The following is a 21200-nucleotide window of genomic DNA, read 5'->3' as shown; positions in this document are numbered from 1 at the left end:
AAAAACCTGCCAAATGACTATAACGAATGTATTGATATTTTAACACATTTTAATATTTTAAGTTCTCCATCTTTTTTGATTGAGATGGTCTTAACATGTCTCATGTCTTGCAACCTATCAACTTTACTAGTGTTTCATACGTTACTAGTGTTTCATACGTTGCTAGTGTTTCATACGTTACTAGTGTTTCATACGTTGCTAGTGTTTCATACGTTGCTAGTGTTTCATACGTTACTAGTGTTTCATACGTTGCTAGTGTTTCATACGTTACTAGTGTTTCATACATTGCTAGTGTTTCATACGTTGCTAGTATTTCATACTTGTTTCAAGCATGTTACCGCTGTCCATTTACACTTTCCTTCCCTTTGAAAACTTAGTTGGTCTATATTTCAGTGCAACTTCACAATCTTTATATTGCTTTATTGTATAAATCATTGGAAAAATTTGAATAAATTGCTATTCTTATTTTAAATTAGTATTCTAAAGCAAAGACAAAAACATACAATCCACTAGGTGGTGTTGGAGTGAAAGTCCATTCAGATCATAGTACCAATGGTTTTATTTGAAAACGTTTCGGAAACTTATTTTATTTTGATAGTGTTCTATTAGATTTGACTCCACATCCACTGTGGTGTTAACCGAGGGAACCGTGTCCTGCTCTAATGATCACTCCGTTTGTCCTGGTCTTCTTTCAAAGTGCAGAGGTGCTTCACAGGTGGAACTATTAAAGAACTCCTATTTTCCATCCACATCTGTTGGTACTGTCAAACTGAGGTGGTCTCGCTAAACAAGGTGTAACTGACAAAACCATGGCTGTGAAACGCCAGCTGAATTACTGTTTTGTTATTCGTAGGGAGTTGACTATGCGCCTTATTAGTTTTAAACTAAAATCCTACCATGTCCATTTCGAATAAACATGTATTGAAAGCAATGAAATAATTCAAAAAATGCAGAATTCACATTTAAGAGGAAAACAGAAGAAGAAATTCACAGGACTGAATAGTTGTGGCTTTTCTTGAAATGAATGAGATCCTCACTGGACCTTACTAGGCAGGTCTGAGTGTGTGCGAGAGACAGAGATGGGGAGGGGGGGGTTGTGCGTGTTGAAAGGCACTATGAAAGGATTTGGGGCCACAGTGGGGATGGCCAGGCCCCTGGGACCAGCGCCCCCCCTGGGACACCAGAGGAGGTGCAGCTGAGAACAGTGACACCAACAGCAGACAGTACGACAGACAGGCAGACTCCCTGCCTGTGGAGGGGAGGTGTAGAAGGGCTGGGTTTATTAGGGGCCTGTTGTCTCATGTCTGAGAGGAAAAGTTGATGCTGGTCACCATCTTGTGGATCTTGTCGTCGTTCTTCAGGATGTTGGACTTGACGGTGCAGATCCTGTCCTGCTGCTCTTTGATCAGCTGCTCCAGCTCCTGCAGCTCCACCTTCAGGGGCTCCACGGCACTGTCAGTCACCCTGGAACACACACCATACACACACCACACACACACTGAAATCTGATCTCTCATACCTGTTGGTGTGTCTCTCCTCTGCTCCTGCTGGAGGGCCAGTGTGTGTGTGTCTGTGTGTGTGTACCTCTGCTTCTGATGGAGGGCCAGTGTGTGTGTGTCTGTGAGTGTGTACCTCAGTTCCTGCTGGAGGGCCAGTGTGTGTGTGTCTGTGTGTGTGTGAGTGTGTACCTCTGTTCCTGCTGGAGGGCCAGTGTGTGCTCCTGGTTGTGGCGTCTCCAGGTGAGCAGCTCCTGCTGCATGGCGTCCACGTCCTCCTGCAGGTAGTCCATGATCTTCCCCAGCGGCAGGGCGCTGCGACACAGCGTCTGGATGGACGCACGCACGCGCTCCATCTCCCTGGTAACCAGCTCACGCTCCTTCCTGCGGGACGCCTCCGACACCACGCCCTGCACACGGGGGACACAGAGGGGGAGAGAGACAGAGAGAGGGAGGGGGGAGAGAGACAGAGAGAGGGAGGGGGGAGAGGGGGAGAGAGACGGAGAGAGGGAGGGGGGAGAGGGGGAGAGAGACAGAGAGAGGGAGGGGGGAGAGGGGGAGAGACGGAGAGAGGGAGGGGGGAGAGAGACAGAGAGAGGGAGGGGGGGAGAGGGGGAGAGAGACAGAGAGAGGGAGGGGGGGAGAGGGGGAGAGACGGAGAGAGGGAGGGGGGAGAGGGGGAGAGGGGGAGAGAGAGGGAGGGGGGAGAGGGGGAGAGAGACAGAGAGAGGGAGGGGGGAGAGGGGGAGAGACAAAGAGAGGGAGGGGGGAGAGGGGGAGAGAGAGGGAGGGGGGAGAGGGGGAGAGAGACAGAGAGAGGGAGGGGGGAGAGGGGGAGAGACAGAGAGAGGGAGGGGGGAGAGGGGGAGAGAGGGAGGGGGGAGAGGGGGAGAGACAGAGAGAGGGAGGGGGGAGAGGGGGAGAGACAGAGAGAGGGAGGGGGGAGAGGGGGAGAGGGGGAGAGAGGGAAGGAGGAGAAACAGAGAGAGGGAGGGGGGAGAGGGGGAGAGACAGAGAGAGGGAAGGGGGAGAGGGGGAGAGGGGGAGAGAGAGGGAGGGGGGAGAGGGGGAGAGAGACAGAGAGAGGGAGGGGGGAGAGGGAGAGAGACAGAGAGAGGGAGGGGGGAGAGGGGGAGAGACAGAGAGAGGGAGGGGGGAGAGGGGGAGAGAGACAGAGAGAGGGAGGGGGGAGAGGGGGAGAGACGGAGAGAGGGAGGGGGGAGAGGGGGAGAGACAGAGAGAGGGAGGGGGGAGAGGGGGAGAGACAGAGAGAGGGAGGGGGGAGAGGGGGAGAGAGACAGAGAGAGGGAGGGAGGAGAGACGGAGAGAGGGAGGGGGGAGAGGGGGAGAGACAGAGAGAGGGAGGGGGGAGAGGGGGAGAGACAGAGAGAGGGAGGGGGGAGAGGGGGAGAGAGACAGAGAGAGGGAGGGAGGAGAGACGGAGAGAGGGAGGGGGGAGAGGGGGAGAGACAGAGAGAGGGAGGGGGGAGAGGGGGAGAGGGGGAGAGAGGGAGGGAGGAGAAACAGAGAGAGGGAGGGGGGAGAGGGGGAGAGACAGAGAGAGGGAAGGGGGAGAGGGGGAGAGGGGGAGAGAGAGGGAGGGGGGAGAGGGGGAGAGAGACAGAGAGAGGGAGGGGGGAGAGGGAGAGAGACAGAGAGAGGGAGGGGGGAGAGGGGGAGAGACAGAGAGAGGGAGGGGGGAGAGGGGGAGAGAGACAGAGAGAGGGAGGGGGGAGAGGGGGAGAGACGGAGAGAGGGAGGGGGGAGAGGGGGAGAGACAGAGAGAGGGAGGGGGGAGAGGGGGAGAGACAGAGAGAGGGAGGGGGGAGAGGGGGAGAGAGACAGAGAGAGGGAGGGAGGAGAGACGGAGAGAGGGAGGGGGGAGAGGGGGAGAGACAGAGAGAGGGAGGGGGGAGAGGGGGAGAGACAGAGAGAGGGAGGGGGGAGAGGGGGAGAGAGACAGAGAGAGGGAGGGAGGAGAGACGGAGAGAGGGAGGGGGGAGAGGGGGAGAGACGGAGAGAGGGCGGGGGGAGAGAGACAGAGAGAGGGAGGGGGGAGAGGGGGAGAGAGACAGAGAGAGGGAGGGGGGAGAGACGGAGAGAGGGAGGGGGGAGAGGGGGAGAGGGGGAGAGAGAGGGAGGGGGGAGAGGGGGAGAGAGACAGAGAGAGGGAGGGGGGAGAGGGGGAGAGACAGAGAGAGGGAGGGGGGAGAGGGGGAGAGGGGGAGAGAGAGGGAGGGGGGAGAGGGGGAGAGAGACAGAGAGAGGGAGGGGGGAGAGGGGGAGAGACAGAGAGAGGGAGGGGGGAGAGGGGGAGAGGGGGAGAGAGGGAGGGGGGAGAGGGGGAGAGACAGAGAGAGGGAGGGGGGAGAGGGGGAGAGACAGAGAGAGGGAGGGGGGAGAGGGGGAGAGGGGGAGAGGGGGAGAGAGGGAGGGAGGAGAGACAGAGAGAGGGAGGGGGGAGAGGGGGAGAGACAGAGAGAGGGAGGGGGGAGAGACAGAGAGACAGAGAGAGGGAGGGGGGAGAGGGAGAGAGACAGAGAGAGGGAGGGGGGAGAGGGGGAGAGACAGAGAGAGGGAGGGGGGAGAGGCGGAGAGAGACAGAGAGAGGGAGGGGGGAGAGGGGGAGAGACAGAGAGAGGGAGGGGGGAGAGGGGGAGAGACAGAGAGAGGGAGGGGGGAGAGGGGGAGAGGGGGAGAGAGGGAGGGAGGAGAGACAGAGAGAGGGAGGGGGGAGAGGGGGAGAGACAGAGAGAGGGAGGGGGGAGAGGGGGAGAGACAGAGAGAGGGAGGGGGGAGAGGGGGAGAGAGGGAGAGAGGGAGGGGGGAGAGGGGGAGAGACAGAGAGAGGGAGGGGGGAGAGGGGGAGAGACAGAGAGAGGGAGGGGGGAGACAGAGAGAGAGACAGAGAGAGGGAGGGGGGAGAGGGGGAGAGAGGGAGAGAGGGAGGGGGGAGAGGGGGAGAGACAGAGAGAGGGAGGGGGGAGAGGGGGAGAGACAGAGAGAGGGAGGGGGGAGAGGGGGAGAGGGGGAGAGAGGGAGGGGGGAGAGGGGGAGAGAGGGAGGGGGGAGAGGGGGAGAGACAGAGAGAGGGAGGGGGGAGAGGGGGAGAGAGGGAGGGGGGAGAGGGGGAGAGACAGAGAGAGGGAGGGGGGAGAGGGGGAGAGAGGGAGGGGGGAGAGGGGGAGAGGGGGAGAGGGGGAGAGAGGGAGGGGGGGAGAGGGGGAGAGAGGGAGGGGGGAGAGGGGGAGAGAGGGAGGGGGGAGAGGGGGAGAGACAGAGAGAGGGAGGGGGGAGAGACAGAGAGAGAGACAGAGAGAGGGAGGGGGGAGAGGGGGAGGGAGACAGAGAGAGGGAGAGACACAGAGAGGGGGAGAGACAGAGAGGGAGGGGGGAGAAGGGGAGGGAGACAGAGAGAGAGGGAGAGACATCATTTTAACATTTGAGATTGCAGGATTACTACTTGTTCAGCTCATACTAGTTCATAAGAAAATACTTTCAAACGGCTTACTTGGTAACTAACAGAAACAAACTCTCCGGATGCCAACCCTAGTACTGATACAGAGGGTGTGCACGCACGTGTGTGTGTATATATATATATATATGTGTGTGCACACATCAACAACGCCACTCTCCCTCACCCAAATCATAATAAACGTTCCACACTCCCCAGCAAAGTATCACATGCCCTGAGCTAGTGCAGGGCTACATTTAGCGGTTTAGGATTGCAAGGCTAAAAATGTGGTGGGGAATCCTCCAGGGTTAGCTGTGTATATAGAGATGAAAGGTGTGGCTGGCCTGTGCTGGCTGGTGTGGGGGCAGGGCTGGTGAAGGCCTCCTCTGTGTGGGAGGCTGGGGGGTCCTGGTGCTGCTGTGCCCCAGTCAGCTCCCAGTCTGCAGGGCTGGGGAGGGCAGAGCCTCCCCCTGGCATGGATGGACCTGGGGCTGTTTACTCAGCTGGGTCCTGTGGCCCTGTGTGTGTGTGTGTGTGTGTGTGTAACAAGCTAGAAGGCTGGGTCTGTCTGGCCTAATGCCACACACACGGCACCCACCCACAATCCTGGTCTTAAAGTCCTGTTTATTTTAGTAACAAGCTGTGGCACAGAGGTTATTTGACTACAGTATTGAGTAACAACTACTACTCTTATGCCCCTTTCAAGTTCAACTCTTGAGCCAATTTGTGTCATTCTGCACCCAGCTGGGACACCAGTCATTCTGCACCCAGCTGGGACAGCAGTCATTCTGCACCCAGCTGGGACACCAGTCTCTCTGGAGGAGGAAGTGACAGACACCACTGGCCCCAGGACTTCCCCCCCACGCAGAGCGTCACACAGGCTGTCAGGTCCTGCTAGCGCCTGGTCACACTGGTCCATAGGGAGCTTTTCACTCATTTATGATTCATCAATATGACGTTTTAATCCAAAACGACATGCAAATAGTGGGTACAGAAAGTACAGCAGGCTGTTTTAGACCTGCTGGTGTCACGTTGGTTGTAAGCCAGCCTCTCATCAGTGAAGTCTTTCACAGCTCACTGATTAGTGCGCTTGAAAACCCACTTAACTGGACAGGACTTAAAACACGTCAAAACTTCAATTTTGTCCCTTTGCTCTGGGAAGCTGGCAAACCACCACCAGACAAGCCTCCGTTCTCCTGCTGCCTCTGGCATGGCTGGGGGTGGGGCAGCAGGGAGGGGTGGAGCTTGGCTGGGTGTGGGGCAGCTGGGAGGGGTGGAGCTTGGCTGGGTGTGGGGCAGCTGGGAGGGGTGGAGCATGTCCTTCAGGTGGGTGGTGTGCCCGGGTCTTGACACTACAGCTACACAAACACTCTGCAGCTCATTCAGACCGCCAGGCTGCCGAGCGTGAAGACATCCCGACAAAACAGCCTTCTCGGCACTGGCCCTTCCTTACACTGTCCTCCCTCCCTCTCTTTCCTCCCTCTCATCCTTCCTCCCTCCCTCTCTTCCCTCCCTCTCATCCTTCCTCCCTCCCTCTCTTTCCTCCCTCTCATCCTCCCTCCCTCCCCTCCACCACCAGCACCCATGTCTTGGAAAAGTCAGTAATAACATGTCGCTGGGTCGGTGAGCAGTGTCTTGGCTGACATAAATCTGGCTTTATGGGGTCTCTGTCAGGGTCTCTGTCAGGGTCTACAAGGCTGCACGCTCCACGTTTTCCTCTTTTCACCCCGACCCAAGAACAATATTTGTTTAGAGTGTGGTGCTTGGAGGCAGGCGTGTGGGGCAGGTTTTCCCATTAGCTCAGATAAAGGAGGAGAGCAGGAAGAAGAGAAGAAGAGGACTGGAGGAGGAGGAGAGGAGGAGAAGAGGAGGAGGAGGACTGGAGGAGGAGGACTGGAGGAGGAGGACTGGAGGAGGAGGACTGGAGGAGGAGAGGAGGACTGGAGGAGGAGAGGGGAGGAGGACTGGAGGAGAGGAGGACTGGAGGAGGAGAGGAGGACTGGAGGAGAGGAGGACTGGAGGAGAGGAGCACTGGAGGAGAGGAGGACTGGAGGAGAGAAGGACTGGAGGAGGACTGGAGGAGAGGAGGAGAGAAGGACTGGAGGAGGAGAGGAGGACTGGAGGAGAGGGGAGGAGAGGAGGACTGAAGGAGGAGAGGAGGACTGGAGGAGAGAAGGACTGGAGGAGGAGAGGAGGACTGGAGGAGAGGGGAGGAGAGGAGGACTGGAGGAGGAGAGGAGGACTGGAGGAGAGGAGGACTGGAGGAGGAGAGGAGGACTGGAGGAGAGGAGGACTGGAGGAGGAGAGGAGGACTGGAGGAGAGGAGGACTGGAGGAGAGGAGCACTGGAGGAGAGGAGGACTGGAGGAGGAGAGGAGGACTGGAGGAGGAGAGGAGGACTGGAGGAGAGAAGGACTGGAGGAGGAGAGGAGGACTGGAGGAGAGGAGCACTGGAGGAGAGGAGGACTGGAGGAGGAGGAGAGGAGGAGGAGAAGAGGAGGAGGAGGACTGGAGGACTGGAGGAGGAGGACTGGAGGACTGGAGGAGAGGAGGACAGGAGGAGGAGAAGAGGAGGACTGGAGGAGAGGAGGAGGAGGAGGACTGGAGGAGGAGGAGAGGAGGACTGGAGGAGAGGAGGAGGAGGAGGACTGGAGGAGGAGGAGAGGAGGACTGGAGGAGAGGAGGAGAGGAGGACAGGAGGAGAGGAGGAGGAGGAGGACTGGAGGAGGAGGAGAGGAGGACTGGAGGAGAGGAGGACTGGAGGAGAGGAAGGACCATACAACAGTTCCCTGGATCAGGTGGCTCACTGAGAGCTAGGAGGGTTCCTCCTCTGTGAAGAAGGGGGATTCTGATCCAGGGTTCACACAATCACTTCTCAGGGTATGCTGGGTCTCACATATCCAGAGCAGTAGAACTTCACAAACAAGTCTGGTTACTTATCAATTGATGAGAGCACCTAGACTTAAAAGGGTCTAAAACTTGAGTCTGGGTTCTGAAGAGAACTACAGCTCTGATTCTTGGCCAGCCTTTAATGTTAATTTATCCTGCCCTCACATGCCTAATTAGCTTAATGAGGAAATGCATGCAAAAGACCTGATTTATGAGGTAGTAATCGGGATCCTGTTGAGATGTATAGAATAACATTCTTCAAAGAAGACTTTGACAAGAAAAATGACCAGCTAGCAGTGAACCTGTCTGAGAGCTAGTTACCTCTGGCCATCACTCAAAGTAGTCTGCTGGATGAAGCATTGGCTGGAGTTAATAAGGCTCTTTGTCAGCTCTAATGATCAGACCAAACAACAGGGGCTGACAAAGTCACAAGCCATCCTCCCAGCAGGTAACGTGTGACTCGTTAGCCGTGTGAGCTGTGGTGGGTGGAGCCTAGCTGCCATGGGTGGAGCCTATCTGTGGTGGGTGGAGCCTCACTGTGGTGGGTGGAGCCTCACTGTTCGGCAGAGGAGCACGTTCTCATCAACAGCAGCTCTGACCCCCTCCAGCTGATTTGCAAGAAGCCAGCCATGACCTCAGGTCTCCAGCTAGGTCCAGAACGGGCAATCAAGGTGTCTTTACATCATTACAGAAACAACAGGGGAGACTGTGAGAGTTTTGCGGACTTCTAATTCTTCTCTCCTCAGCATTACTGCAGGCCCAGAGCTTCCAAGAAGCCCCTGGATGTGTCCCTGGAGGCAGTGTCTGAGGTGGGCCAGGGAGCAGGGCTTTACAGGACACAGTTAGGCCAGGGTTTGCTCACGCGCTTCCTATTCTTGGGGGAAACATGTCCCGCCAGATCATAAAAATAGCTGGGAGTCAGTGAGGTGGGGAGAGAGGCAGAGGTCTAGGACGGTTACAGGATGTTGTTCCAGGGTCAGCGAGGGCCCTGGGGGTCCCAGCTGAGCTCACTACCCGGGGCCAGGACTCTGGGGGGAGGATCCCTCCCCCTCTCTCCCCCCCCCCCCCCATCCAACAGGACATGGGGACTTGAAGGAGGACAAAGACATTCTTTGTTGAGAAAAAGAAGAGATACTGAATCTCTGGGTTGAGTACAATGGAAGGTAGATCTGTCCGCGAGGTGGAAATCAGACGTGTCCGAAGAACCCTTTCCTTCTTCCCTTTCAAATCTGATATTAGATAATCCAGACCTCCAGATATTTCTAGACCTCTGCCTCACCTCTGGTATATCAACATTCTCCTGTGGGGGGATTATGTCTGATCGAATGGGGTGAGGGTGGGGAGGGTCAATTCCTTCCAAATTCCACCCAAAAAGGTTTGGTGTTTACCAAGTCCCAGGCCTTTGCGGAGGGGTATTTATTTTTGTGCGGATTCTGCTGAGTGTATTCTGGGCTTCCTCCACTGTGACACTCACTCAACAGCCATCCATTTGTGTGCCACAGGGTTTGTTTATACGCTGCAAACCTTCATCAAGGCTAATTTGATGGGGAAAGAAAAGAGAGAAAGGGGTCTGAAAAAACCTCCTTCTGAAAGCGCAGCTGCTGCGAGGGGCCGGTGCTGTCCAAACAGAAAGACGCCCAAGGAGAAGTATCTTACCATAATATACAAGCGTGTTACAGGGTCATGGGGAAGGTCGTCCCCCAAAATATACAGCAAATTCTTGTGTTGCATATTCTGGGGTGGGATATGGCATAATACAAGCACTTCAACTGTCCAAGGAGGCTTTGTATGTACATCCTATCAACAATGTGGTGAGAAGGATCTGGCATTAACAGCAGCAAAACGTTTTCAAGGTGGTGGGGTGATGGGACCAAGCAGGAGTTATGACACTTTTTTATTCTTCTCAAAAATATATATTTAAGTGTCAAAACTCGAGACCTAATTTGTCTTGCATTTAAACTTTTTCTTTTTTTATTCAGCAGTTGAGTTTAGTTCTGAAAAAGAGAATGTGTGAGGCGTTATGAAGCAGTGTGTTTGGTAAACATCAGTGTGATCGAGTGAATCATGTCTGGTGGAACTTCATCAGGCCACAGGACCAGGAAGCTGAATATTTACATTTTTAACCCTCCGTGTTCCGCCATGATTACAAGAAAGAACTGGCTCCATTACTCTGACCTCTCAACCCTTTCATGTCAGGAAGGAAGTCATTACAGTCCTTTATTTAGCTGACAAGGCTACAGCACCAAGGCTGTGTGTGTGTGTGTGTGAGTGTGTGTATGAGCGTGTGTGTGAGCGTGGTGGAGGGGGGGTGCTATTCGGACTGTAGAGTGCCCTGACTACCCACAAGGCCATGCAGTGCCTTGAAATAAGGCTCTGGAATCCTGAGAACTGATGATGCTGCATGAAGTCAGCCCTGCCCTGCTGGGGGAGGGGGCGCGTGCCTGAGGGCACCTGGCTGCCCTCTCCCTCTGCTCCTCCACAGAGCTGAGATGACCTCCCTGGGCTGTGGTTCAGGGAGGGGGGGCGGGGCAGGACACACAACATCCATCAGACAGGAGGGAGAGAGAGCACGGCCAGCCAGACCACCCAACACACGGATCTACGCCACAACACTGGAACACAGACAGGAGCCTTCACCCTGACTCACTATCCAAACACCGAGAGAGGCTCTGCTCCCTGGACGACACACACCCCGTGGGGAGGGGGAGGGGGGGCTATCTATCAACTACAAGAACAGTCTGACAGCAGAGACCTGACACGCTCCAGGACCAGCGACGTCACCGGAGGGCCACCGCGAGGCCTCACAACTTCTCAACGATGCCTTCAAGAAAACCTGCTTTCAGGCACTGGCTTCACACTTCAGTTCATCTGCACAGGAATCTGATGCACAAGCATAAATGCATGCGGCAGGTTCTGCTATCGCTCAAAACATCCGTCCCTACGGAACGGCCTAAAAGACCTAGGCTTCCCAGAAATCAGGTGTTGGTGGGCTGATCGTGAGATATAGTGACACTGAGTCACTACAGAGGAATGGCTGAGAGAGGCTTTAGAAGGAGGATCTATGTTGTTGCACTGCCCTCTAGTGGGGGGCAGATCTGCCCTCTAGTGGGGGGCTCACCTGCCCTCTAGTGGGGGGCTGATCTTCCCTCTAGTGGGGGGCTGATCTGCCCTCTAGTGGGGGGCTGATCTTCCCTCTAGTGGGGAACTGATCTGCCCTCTAGTGGGGGGCTCACCTGCCCTCTAGTGGGGGGCTGGTTGCCCTCTGGTGGGGGGCTGATCTGCCCTCTAGTGGGGGGCTCACCTGCCCTCTAGTGGGGGACTGATCTGCCCTCTAGTGGGGGGCTGATCTGCCCTCTAGTGGGGGGCTGATCTGCCCTCTAGTGGGGGGCTGATCTGACCTCTAGTGGGGGGCTGATCTGACCTCTAGTGGGGGGCTGAGCGGACTACAGCCCGTCTTACCTGCTCTTTAGACTTGGGGGAGGACGGCGAAGACTCAAAATCTTTCTTCGTTTCAAGTATTTTTTTCACCAACCCGCCTGTAAGCAGAAGCAATGCTGTTACACATACAGTCAAACTCATTAGGACTCTAGCTATACTAACACTGTAATGCAAACCTTTCTAACACTGTTATGCTAACACTGTTATGCTAACACTGTTATGCTAACCCTGCTAACACTGTTATGCTGAACCTGCTAACACTGTTATGCTAACCCTGCTAACACTGTTATGCTAACCCTGCTAACACTGTTATGCTAACCCTGCTAACACTGGCTGCTTACCATGTTTCTCATCACCCCGGAGTTCAACAGCAGGCTCCTGCAGAACAAAACAACGAAATTCTGAATCCACACACAATGCTGCTTTATATTCGTTGATATTCAATCTACACAAATAATGCTGATTTATCTTGGTTTGTATTCAAACCTGACAACCCTGTTTGGACAGCAGAATATCAAAATTCAGTGGAAAAATGATGCAACCATTAAAAGGTTCCAATGTGGAGTATCAAAGAAACTGGTAACCCTTCCCAAAAGCAGATGTCCTGCTCCTGTCACCCTGGAGGCTGCACCTACCGGCTCCATCTCAGGCATGTCTGGGGGCGGGGGGACAGTCTCCTCCACCACAAACAGCTCTTCATCATCCTCCTCATCCTCAGACAGCTTCCTCCCCTCCATGATGACGGCTGCTGGGGGCTTGGCACTGCTCAGCCTGGACACACACACACACACCATAAAGGCTTAGAGAGGACCCCATGTGTGTGAGGTGTGTGTGCAGGTTTCGTGTGGTGTGTGGGTGTGCTGACCTGTCAGCAGGCGTGCCCTCCGTGTGGCTGTCCTGTCTCCGGACACGGGGGGGAGCAGGGCGGGCGCTGCTGGGCCGGGGAACACTCCTGCTGCTGGGAGGAGGAGACACGGGTCAGACAGCACACACTGGAGACAGCCTGGCTGCTCTGATAACCTGCTATCTTGCTCTGATAACCTGCTATCATGCTCTGTTAACCTGTTATCATGCTCTGTTAACCTGCTATCATGCTATGTTAACCTGCTATCATGCTCTGATAATCTGCTATCATGCTCTGATAATCTGCTATCATGCTCTGTTAACCTGCTATTATGCTCTGATAATCTGCTATCATGCTCTGATAATCTGCTCTCATGCTCTGATAATCTGCTATCATGCTCTGATAATCTGCTATCATGCTCTGTTAACCTACTATCATGATCTGATAACCTGCTATCATGCTCTGATAACCTGCTATCATGCTCTGATAATCTGCTATCATGCTCTGATAACCTGCTATCATGCTCTGTTAACCTGCTATCATGCTCTGATAACCTGCTATCATGCTCTGTTTACCTGCTATCATGCTCTGTTAACCTGCTATCATGCTCTGTTAACCTGCTATCAGGCTCTGTTAACCCGCTATCATGGTGGAGAGGTGAGGAAAGAAAGGGAGGAGGAGGAAGAAGAGAGAAGAGGGTGCCCTCATGTGTGTCTCTCACCTGTGAGCGAGGTGAGGGGGGGACGCTGTGTCCTTCGAGTCTCCGTTCTCCTGGGGGAGGGGCCTCTCTGCCAGGGGGGCGTCGCCATCTGCAGCACAACACTCCCCTCATCAACACTCCCCTTATCAACACTCCCCTCATCAACACTCCCCTCATCAACACTCCCCTCATCAACACTCCCCTCATCAACACTCCCCTCATCAACACTCCCCTCATCAACACTCCCCTCATCAACAGCGCCCTCTAGTGAGATGGAAAGGAACACTCACCTCCGTCACTGTCTGATTCTTCTGAAAGAGAAATAATACAAACAGGAAGTCAGGTGTTGTTTTCCCAAGCCCAGCTGTCTCCCCTCCAGACCCAGCTGTCTCCCCTCCAGACCCAGCTCTCTCCCCTCCAGACCCAGCTCTCTCCCCTCCAGACCCAGCTCTCTCCCCTCCAGACCCAGCTCTCTCCCCTCCAGACCCAGCTCTCTCCCCTCCAGACCCAGCTTTCTCCCCTCCAGACCCAGCTTTCTCCCCTCCAGACCCAGCTCTCTCCCCTCCAGACCCAGCTTTCTCCCCTCCAGACCCAGCTTTCTCCCCTCCAGACCCAGCTTTCTCCCCTCCGGACTCTCACACGTACGAGGACTCAACGACAGCTGAGTTACTCAACAGAAGCCTGGTAACTGAACTACATGTGTACATGACAAGGCTGGTTCACCAGGAGAAGGTCTACAGTGATGGAGAGACATGAGGGACAAGAGACACAGCTGGGGTGGGGATGGAGAGAGGGAGGGGGAGAGAGAGATAGAGAGAAAGAGAGAGAGGGGGCGTGTACCTGGGCCTCCAGGCTTGGGTCTGCGTCTCTGACCCTTGGCAGACGAGGGCCGGGGTATCCTGGCTGGGCTGTCAGCCTGGGGCAGGCGGACAGGGGCAGGAGGGTAGGGGGGCAGAGGCAGGGGGGGGGGGAGGGGCAGGGGCAGGGGAGAGGAAGGAGAGGATGATTGCTGTGAGTGAGATGTTCCATCAGGAATCAGGTTTACATGTATATATGTTTGAAGAGAGCATATAACATGCCCAAGGAACACATGCACACTGAAGTCCTCACACACACACACAGAGTTTCAGAAAGCTTGAGCAGCCCAAAGAAAATACAAATGTGGGCTACTAAAATAAAGATTTGGCATTGAAGGTTACCTGGTTAACTGCAACCTCTGCTGGCTGTACAATCAGAGAGGACAACATCAATAAAATCTACAGAAACCCTTCAAGTACGTGATGATCACTACGTAGCTACACAGCAGCACACACAGAGCAGCACACAGAGCAGCACCTACAGTAACACCATGAGCTTCCAGTGGAACCCTGATTACTTGAGGTAGTAACAACCTTTAGCTGTCATGTCACCTGCTCTGCGTAGGCTGTACCCTCAGGACTAAACAGCCTGGAGGACTAAGTCATTAGATGCACTGAATGTAAAGCTAGTGTGACTGCAACGTGATCCAGTCCACATGAGGAGCCCGGGGTTTAGGAGCCTGGCCTCTCAGACTGCAGGCACTCAGCAGCGACAGACTACAGGAAAACAAGCACCCAACTATACCAACTCTACTACTATTCCTACTACTGAGCATGAGCAGTATGGTATGGGGTGTGTACCTCTTCAGCATCACCCTGTGCTGACTCCTCCCCAGGAAGACAAACAACAAGATTACACTTCAGATGTTGTCTTCAAGAATGTGGCAGTTAGAAGCTGGTGTAACGCATGTTCTGATGGATGACGGGGTCATGCAGCCAACTAACTTTATTCCTCATAGTACAGACTCAAAGTGCAACATTTGACAAATATGTTCAAACTTTTCAAAAGGTTGAAACATTATTTTATTTTTTTATGTTTTTTTAAATGTAGTGAAAAGGTTTTGAAAATATTTTTTGAGGTTTGAAATAAAAATAAAAAAATTAACAAAAAACATTATACTACTTCTTGATTATAGATTTGACCCATGTAATTTAGAATAGTCTGAAAAACTAAGCTGGTAAAACGAGTCAAGTGTTGATTGGAGGAGGACAAACAACAGACCGTCATTTCCCTTGACTACTTCAGGTAAGAACACTAGATAGTGTAAACCTTTGGCATATCTTGCAAACAAATAAGAAAAGTTGTATATTTAAAAACAAACACTGTAAGAACGTACTGCTTGTTCTGGTTTGGTAGTTTTACTGGGCTCCTCTGGGTGTGGTTTTGGTCTCGTCTCCTCCGACGCTCTGGCCTGCACACACACACACACACACACACACACACACACACACACACACACACACACACACACTTCAGAACACTTCAGAACACTTCAGAACACGCTGTGGGTGTCTGGTGGTGACACAGAGAGCTGTGGTTGCCAGTCAGGGCACAGGACATACCTTCCTGTCGCCCTTCTCCAAAGGCCTGTTCCTCTCCTCACCCTCCTTGTGTCTCTCCTTCTCCTTGTCTCTCCGTTTCTCCCGCTCCCTCTCTCTATCCCTGTGGGAATCTCTCTCTTTGGTCTTTTCTCTGTCCCTCTCCCTCTCCTTCTCCCTCCCCTTGTCCTTGTCACGTTCTCGGTCCCGGCTCTTGTCCTTGTCCCTGTCCTTGGTCCTGTCTCTGTCTCTGGGTTTCTCCGAGCGCTCCGTGTCCCGGTGGCGGTCCTTGTCCCCCCGGCGGCTGTCCTGGTCTCTGGGCCGGTCCGGGTCCTTGTCCCCCCGGCGGCTGTCCTGGTCTCTGGGCCGGTCCGGGTCCTTGTCCCCCCGGCGGCTGTCCTGGTCTCTGGGCCGGTCCGGGTCCTTGTGCTCCCGGCGGCTGTCCTGGTCTCTGGGCCGGTCCGGGTCCTTGTGCTCCCGGCTGCCGCTGCGCTCCCGGATCTCCCTCCTCTCCTGGGGACACAACAGCAGCTCACACTCAGCACACACCCGAGGGAATCACCCAGGATTTACCCTCTACGGTATACTTCCTACCCCTTTCCAATCTCTCTCTCTCCCTCCCCCCTCCCCTCTCTCTCCCTCCCCCCTCCCCTTTCTCTCCCCTGCCAAAGACCTGCTTCAGATATACAAGCCAGCAGTTGTTACTAACAGCACCTCTCCTAAGAAACATCCCCTCCACATTCCCATGGTCCTGGTGGAGAGAGGAGACTGGCCTCACCTCTCTGTCCCTGGGGCGCTCTCCCCCCTCCCTGTTCTCCTTGTCCTGGGAGCGGGAGGCGCTGGCCTTCCCCCTGGGGTCCAGCTTGTCCCCAGCCAGCACCCTTTTCACTGCCTCCTCGCTGGACAGCTGTGGAGACAACACAGCAGGGTGTGAGAGGTTCCCCTTTACAGTAGAGACTCCAGGAAACCACTGTGCTGATGGGTGCAGATATATAGAACCAGAAGGACACCAGCCTGCTATGTTGTTGCTGATGACTACCTGAGCATGCGTCATGTTGGAGTAAAGTGTTGGTATTATCCATCATTCTCAAAACCCCTTTAATTTGAGTCTCAAGGGTGCCATTAAAATGTACCCAGCCATAAACAATACCCTTCAGACGTCAGCACGATCATTAGTTCCATCATTAGTGTGTGTGTATGTGTGTAACCCCAAGTGTGTGTGGTGTGGTGTGGTGTGTGTGTGTGCAGCCTGACCTTGCTGAGGCAGCACCTGGCGATGGCCTGCAGCAGCTCGTTGGTCCTCTCAGGCTCGTGGCCGGCTACGATGCGAGCCGGCTTAGCAGCCAGGGGCTCCCCACTCACCAGCATCACCACGTCCAGCGCCTTCTGCAGGAACGCTATCTTACTGTCCTTATCCTGCAGGGAGGGAGGGAGAGAGATGGAGACAGAGAAACAGAGGGATAGAGGGGGACTGAAAACCTGAAATGTCTGTGATCGCCTTGGGTAACGTGTGTTTCTGAAGGAAAGTTTCAGGAAAACATCTATGCCAAATGGTGCATGCGTGTTATGCGTGTAACAAATCCAGCTAGGAATGTCTTCCTGTCAACAGAAATGCCAAGCAGAGTAGCTGGTTTAACACACAACTGTGTGTTTCATTTGAGCATCCTGATAGATGATCATCAGTTATGTCATGTAATCTTCCCTGTCCTCCACTGCAGACCTGGCTGTACAGGACCTCAGAGTGAAACAGCCTGTCCTCCACTGCAGACCTGGCTGTACAGGACCTCAGAGTGAAACAGCCTGTCCTCCACTGCAGACCTGGCTGTACAGGACCTCAGAGTGAACCAGCCAAGACAATCCTTTTCATGTGGAGCCAGCGACTGACAGGTATGCTGTGTGTGAGCACACTTAGCTGCTGTATAATGCATGCTGTGGCTGCATCAGTGAGGCGCTACTGGCCACCTTCCTGCCCGGCCCGGCCCAGCCCAGCGCTGAGGAGAGGGTGTCAGGTGTGGAGGCTTGGGTTTGTAACTGTCCTCACCTTGCCCTTCCTTTAGGATCCCACCCTTCCTCTCTCTACACACCTCTCTCCTCTCTACACACCTCTCTCCTCTCTCTACACACCTCTCTCCTCACACCTCTCTCCTCTCTCTACACACCTCTCTCCTCTCTCTACACACCTCTCTCTACACACCTCTCTCCTCTCTCTACACACCTCTCTCTACACACCTCTCTCTACACACCTCTCTCTACACACCTCTCTCTACACACCTCTCTCTACACACCTCTCTCCACACGACTCTCTCCTCCCTCTCCTCTCCCTACACACCTTCTTCCTCTCCAGTGAACAGCCATTCTGACTCCATGATACTGGTCTGGGGTCAGCTGCAGTGTCAAGCTTCTAACACAGTGAACAGCCATTCTGACACCTCACAGGGTTACTGAGTCTCACTCCACTAGCTCTGCTGGCACTAGGAGAGTGGCCCCATTACAGCATGGTGTGTTGGGTTACACACACACACACACACACACACACACACACACACACACACACACACACACACACACACACACACACGGACATGACTGAGTGAAAGATCACACACCTCCTCACACACACACACACACACACACAAGGATGATAAGGGTACACGTTTTTGTGTGGAAACAGTCCCCCAGTGGTAGCCTGGTTCTGCCTTCCTACGTACTTCCGCTCAATTTTGATTTTGCTTCTGTACTAGGTCTGGCCATTAGGTACGTAAGTTAGATTTTTCAGGTAGATTTTCAACCAGCCAATCAGCGAACAGAGGGAATGGCTGAGAACGATGACGTTGATGTCGTGCGCTAGTTTGTGTTGTAATTCCGTAATGGCGGCGGAGAAAGATGCGAGCGAAGCCATTCGGTCCGTTGTGGCAACGCTGCCGAATATCCAACAGCTAAAGCCGGAGGAAGAACAAGTTTTGCTGTGTTTTGTTGTTGGCCATGATGTTGTGGCCCTCCTCCCCACGGGGTTCGGGAACAGTTTGATTTTCCAGCTACGGCAGCTAGCTCTGTAGTGGTGAAGGAATTGGCTAAGGCGAATGCCAGCGATTGGTTATGGCAGATCAGAGTGGCTCTGGGCAGATCCAATAGTTTTAAACTTCAACAGAGTACCCGGACGTCAACGCTTGTCAATGGAGCGAGGCCAGACTCTCTGTACAAATGAAATGTACGAGAGTCTGGTTAGGACCAGGCTACCCCAGTGGACTAATCAAATGAGAATCAGTTGATACACTTGAGGGTCACTACATACAGATTACAATGCAATTATAAAAGATAGAGATGAACTAGTGAGCAGAGCGTTAAGTTGGAAAGCTGATTACAGGCCTCCAGATCCTGACCTGGACGTACCTTTACGTTGTCTGACTTCATCTCGGAGTCTTCATACAGGCCTCTCATGAAGCCGGTGGTCCGTATGACCTGAGAGGGGGGGCAGCAACACGTCAGCTCGATCATTACACACACAACACGGACTGACAGAAGAACATTAAACATGTCCTACACTAAATCATTAAATCAAGTTATCTGTTCTAGACCAAAAGAGTGACCTGGTCTATTTTAACTTGAAGTTACCTTTTCAGGGGATGCATGTCGGTAACTTAACATGTTGCCATGATATTCAGTAATGTTGGAAGGATTACATTGATTAAATGAAGATGTAGACAACACAAGTTTACATATGGACCTGTGCTCTCTGCCCATACAGAACACAGGTTTACATATGGACCTGTGCTCTCTGCCCATACAGAACACAGGAGCTGGTTTGCATGTTGGCTTAAAGCTATTTATCAGCAGACATGTATTTCGGATGCACTCCACAATGCCTTGTGCCACTAGCTTATTCAAGCCCACGACCTCTAGACACTGAGTGTGTGTTGCAGGTGACTGCGCTGCTTGGTGAGTATGTCCATGGTGGCTAATCTTAGCTGAGCCTGTTCTGACTGCTTGTAACAGCCAAAGGCAACAACCAAGCAACTGCTCACATTTAAAGATACATGGCCTGTTACAAAGTCTGATTCTGGGCAAGAAGGCACCTCCCTAACAAGGCCTTTTGGTCCAATTCATAGAAATTCATAGCAGAAAAGGCTCTTGTTTTGATGACAAGAGTCGGAGGTTTCTAGTGAGTGTGAACTTAATAGTAATCGTTATTCGCTTGCTATCAGATTCTCTTAACATTTCTAGACGTATTTACCATGGAGTTAAATAGCAACCATCAGAAGGGTCTAATAATGAAGGGTTCGTGTTTGAATACTGCTATTAAACTACGTAATCAATTACGCAATATAGTGGCCTTTAGTTAAGGACACACTGTGTCTGACACCCACACACATCTGACGACGACCACCTCAGTCTGAAGCTGGTGCTCAACTTAAGTAGTTAGCTTGATGCTAATACTGACAACTGTACATACAAACTGACCCAAATCCCATGCTTGTACTTGTTTCAGTCTAGTATGCTAATTAGCCATCTTATCAAGGTTTTTCTATGCATCATTGCTTAGCGACAGCTCACAGCTAGAAAATTACTGTGACGATGCTGGCTGGCAGACGAGTTGTACAGTACGTGTTTTATTTATGGAATAAACTACAGGATTACAATTGAACGAATTCTAGTCAACCGGCTTCATGAAATAAATTACATCTAAGTAGGTAACGTTTACCAGAAGCAAAAAAAATCCAATTTCAAGCTCAAGTAGCAGACACAAACCTTAGCTATCCCTACTGGCGGTAGCTAACTGGACTGACTTCAGTACAACTTCAGTATGCTCGCGACGTCAGCTAATTAGCTAGTTCTAGCTAACTAGTCATGTCGTTTTTCTGGAAAACGTGAAATATATGGTTCTGCATCTTGCATCAAACAATTTATATTTCATAGTTTAACGATTTAACTGAAGTCAAGCAAGGGCCCACACACAATGTACATACAAATCACGCTAACTAACGCTAGTCTAGACGGTTGTCTAGTATAGTAGAGACAAGTACAGTAGCCAGCTAAACATCTCACCTCGCTGAATATGTCGTGCAGGTATCGAAACGGCGGTTTGCTTAGCAGTTTTTCGGTGAGCGGCGGTTTCTTGATCACTTTCCCCAAGGTATCTTGGGTCTTTTTTACCACTGCTCCGTTCATGGCAGCTAGTAATGTCGATTTTAATACAAATCGTGACACAAGCTAAATTTCAGTTTCACCTCAGTCAGAAAACACAGCTCTGCTGTCGCTATGTCAATACACTCCAATCCCACAATGCAGCATTGATAGACAGAGCGCTTGCGCGAAGCAGTTAACGTTGCCAAGCACCGGTGATACCCATAGCAACAACAAACAATCAATGCAGAGTATTTACATTAAAAGAAAATTATGCAATAAAGCCTGAGAGAGGCTATGTGTAAGCGGAACTATTTATCTATATTTGTATCTATCTGTCTGTCTGTCTATCTGCTTGTCTGTCCGTCTGCCTGCCCGCCCGCCTGTAGTTTCAACCTACTGTAACTAGTTAGCTGTTGATATGAATGAATTCAGCACTTGTTGCTCCTGAACAGTCTACAACTTTTACAGGAAATTGTGCCTGTGATCCACCATATTGTGCTTACTCAGATGCAATGACTCATGTATGTTAAATTACTTGAGTTAAGTTAAATATAAAACATAAAAGAAAATGTGTGTATTTATCACTTAAATCAAGTATTCCATGAAGACCCCCTAATTGATTAGGAACAGGAGACAAATGGATTAGAGACAGGCCGATAAGAATTATTGATTGGCTAAATGTGGGACTGTGATTGGGGATGAATTATGATTTTGTATGAGTCAAATTGAGAACACCATTTAAGTAGACTTTTACGAACTGGTCTCCTCTTAAAGGATTGGTAAAATATAGGTTCTTCTGTCACTTTAAAGGTTAAATGTGCTGCATGTTATTTTATAATGTACAGCTGTCATAACAAATG

The 21200-nt window shown here is 52.5% G+C and overlaps 1 protein-coding gene across 2 annotated transcripts; it reads right to left on the bottom strand.

The window, feature by feature from the left end:
- Positions 1-274: 274 nt before the first annotated feature.
- On the bottom strand, positions 275-20489 carry traf3ip1 (TNF receptor-associated factor 3 interacting protein 1). Of its 2 annotated transcripts, none has more exons than XM_047047202.1 (15): positions 20260-20489; positions 18607-18675; positions 16471-16632; positions 15995-16123; positions 15241-15729; positions 15015-15089; positions 13661-13736; positions 13111-13131; positions 12842-12929; positions 12142-12234; positions 11912-12047; positions 11618-11654; positions 11298-11374; positions 1689-1906; positions 275-1464 (listed from the first exon to the last, which is right to left on the bottom strand). In XM_047047202.1, the coding sequence occupies exons 1-15, from the start codon at positions 20380-20382 to the stop codon at positions 1299-1301; spliced, it is 1959 nt and encodes a 652-aa protein (XP_046903158.1). In that variant the 5' UTR covers positions 20383-20489; the 3' UTR covers positions 275-1298. The 2 variants fall into 2 exon arrangements, with proteins under 2 accessions (XP_046903158.1, XP_046903159.1); XM_047047203.1 differs by having other exon boundaries at positions 12142-12231.
- Between the last annotated feature and the right edge of the window lie 711 nt (positions 20490-21200).

The sequence above is a fragment of the Hypomesus transpacificus genome, chromosome 23, assembly GCF_021917145.1.
Source record: "Hypomesus transpacificus isolate Combined female chromosome 23, fHypTra1, whole genome shotgun sequence".
Classification (NCBI taxonomy): Eukaryota; Metazoa; Chordata; class Actinopteri; order Osmeriformes; family Osmeridae; genus Hypomesus; species Hypomesus transpacificus.
This window is presented reverse-complemented; position numbering and strand designations above follow the sequence as displayed.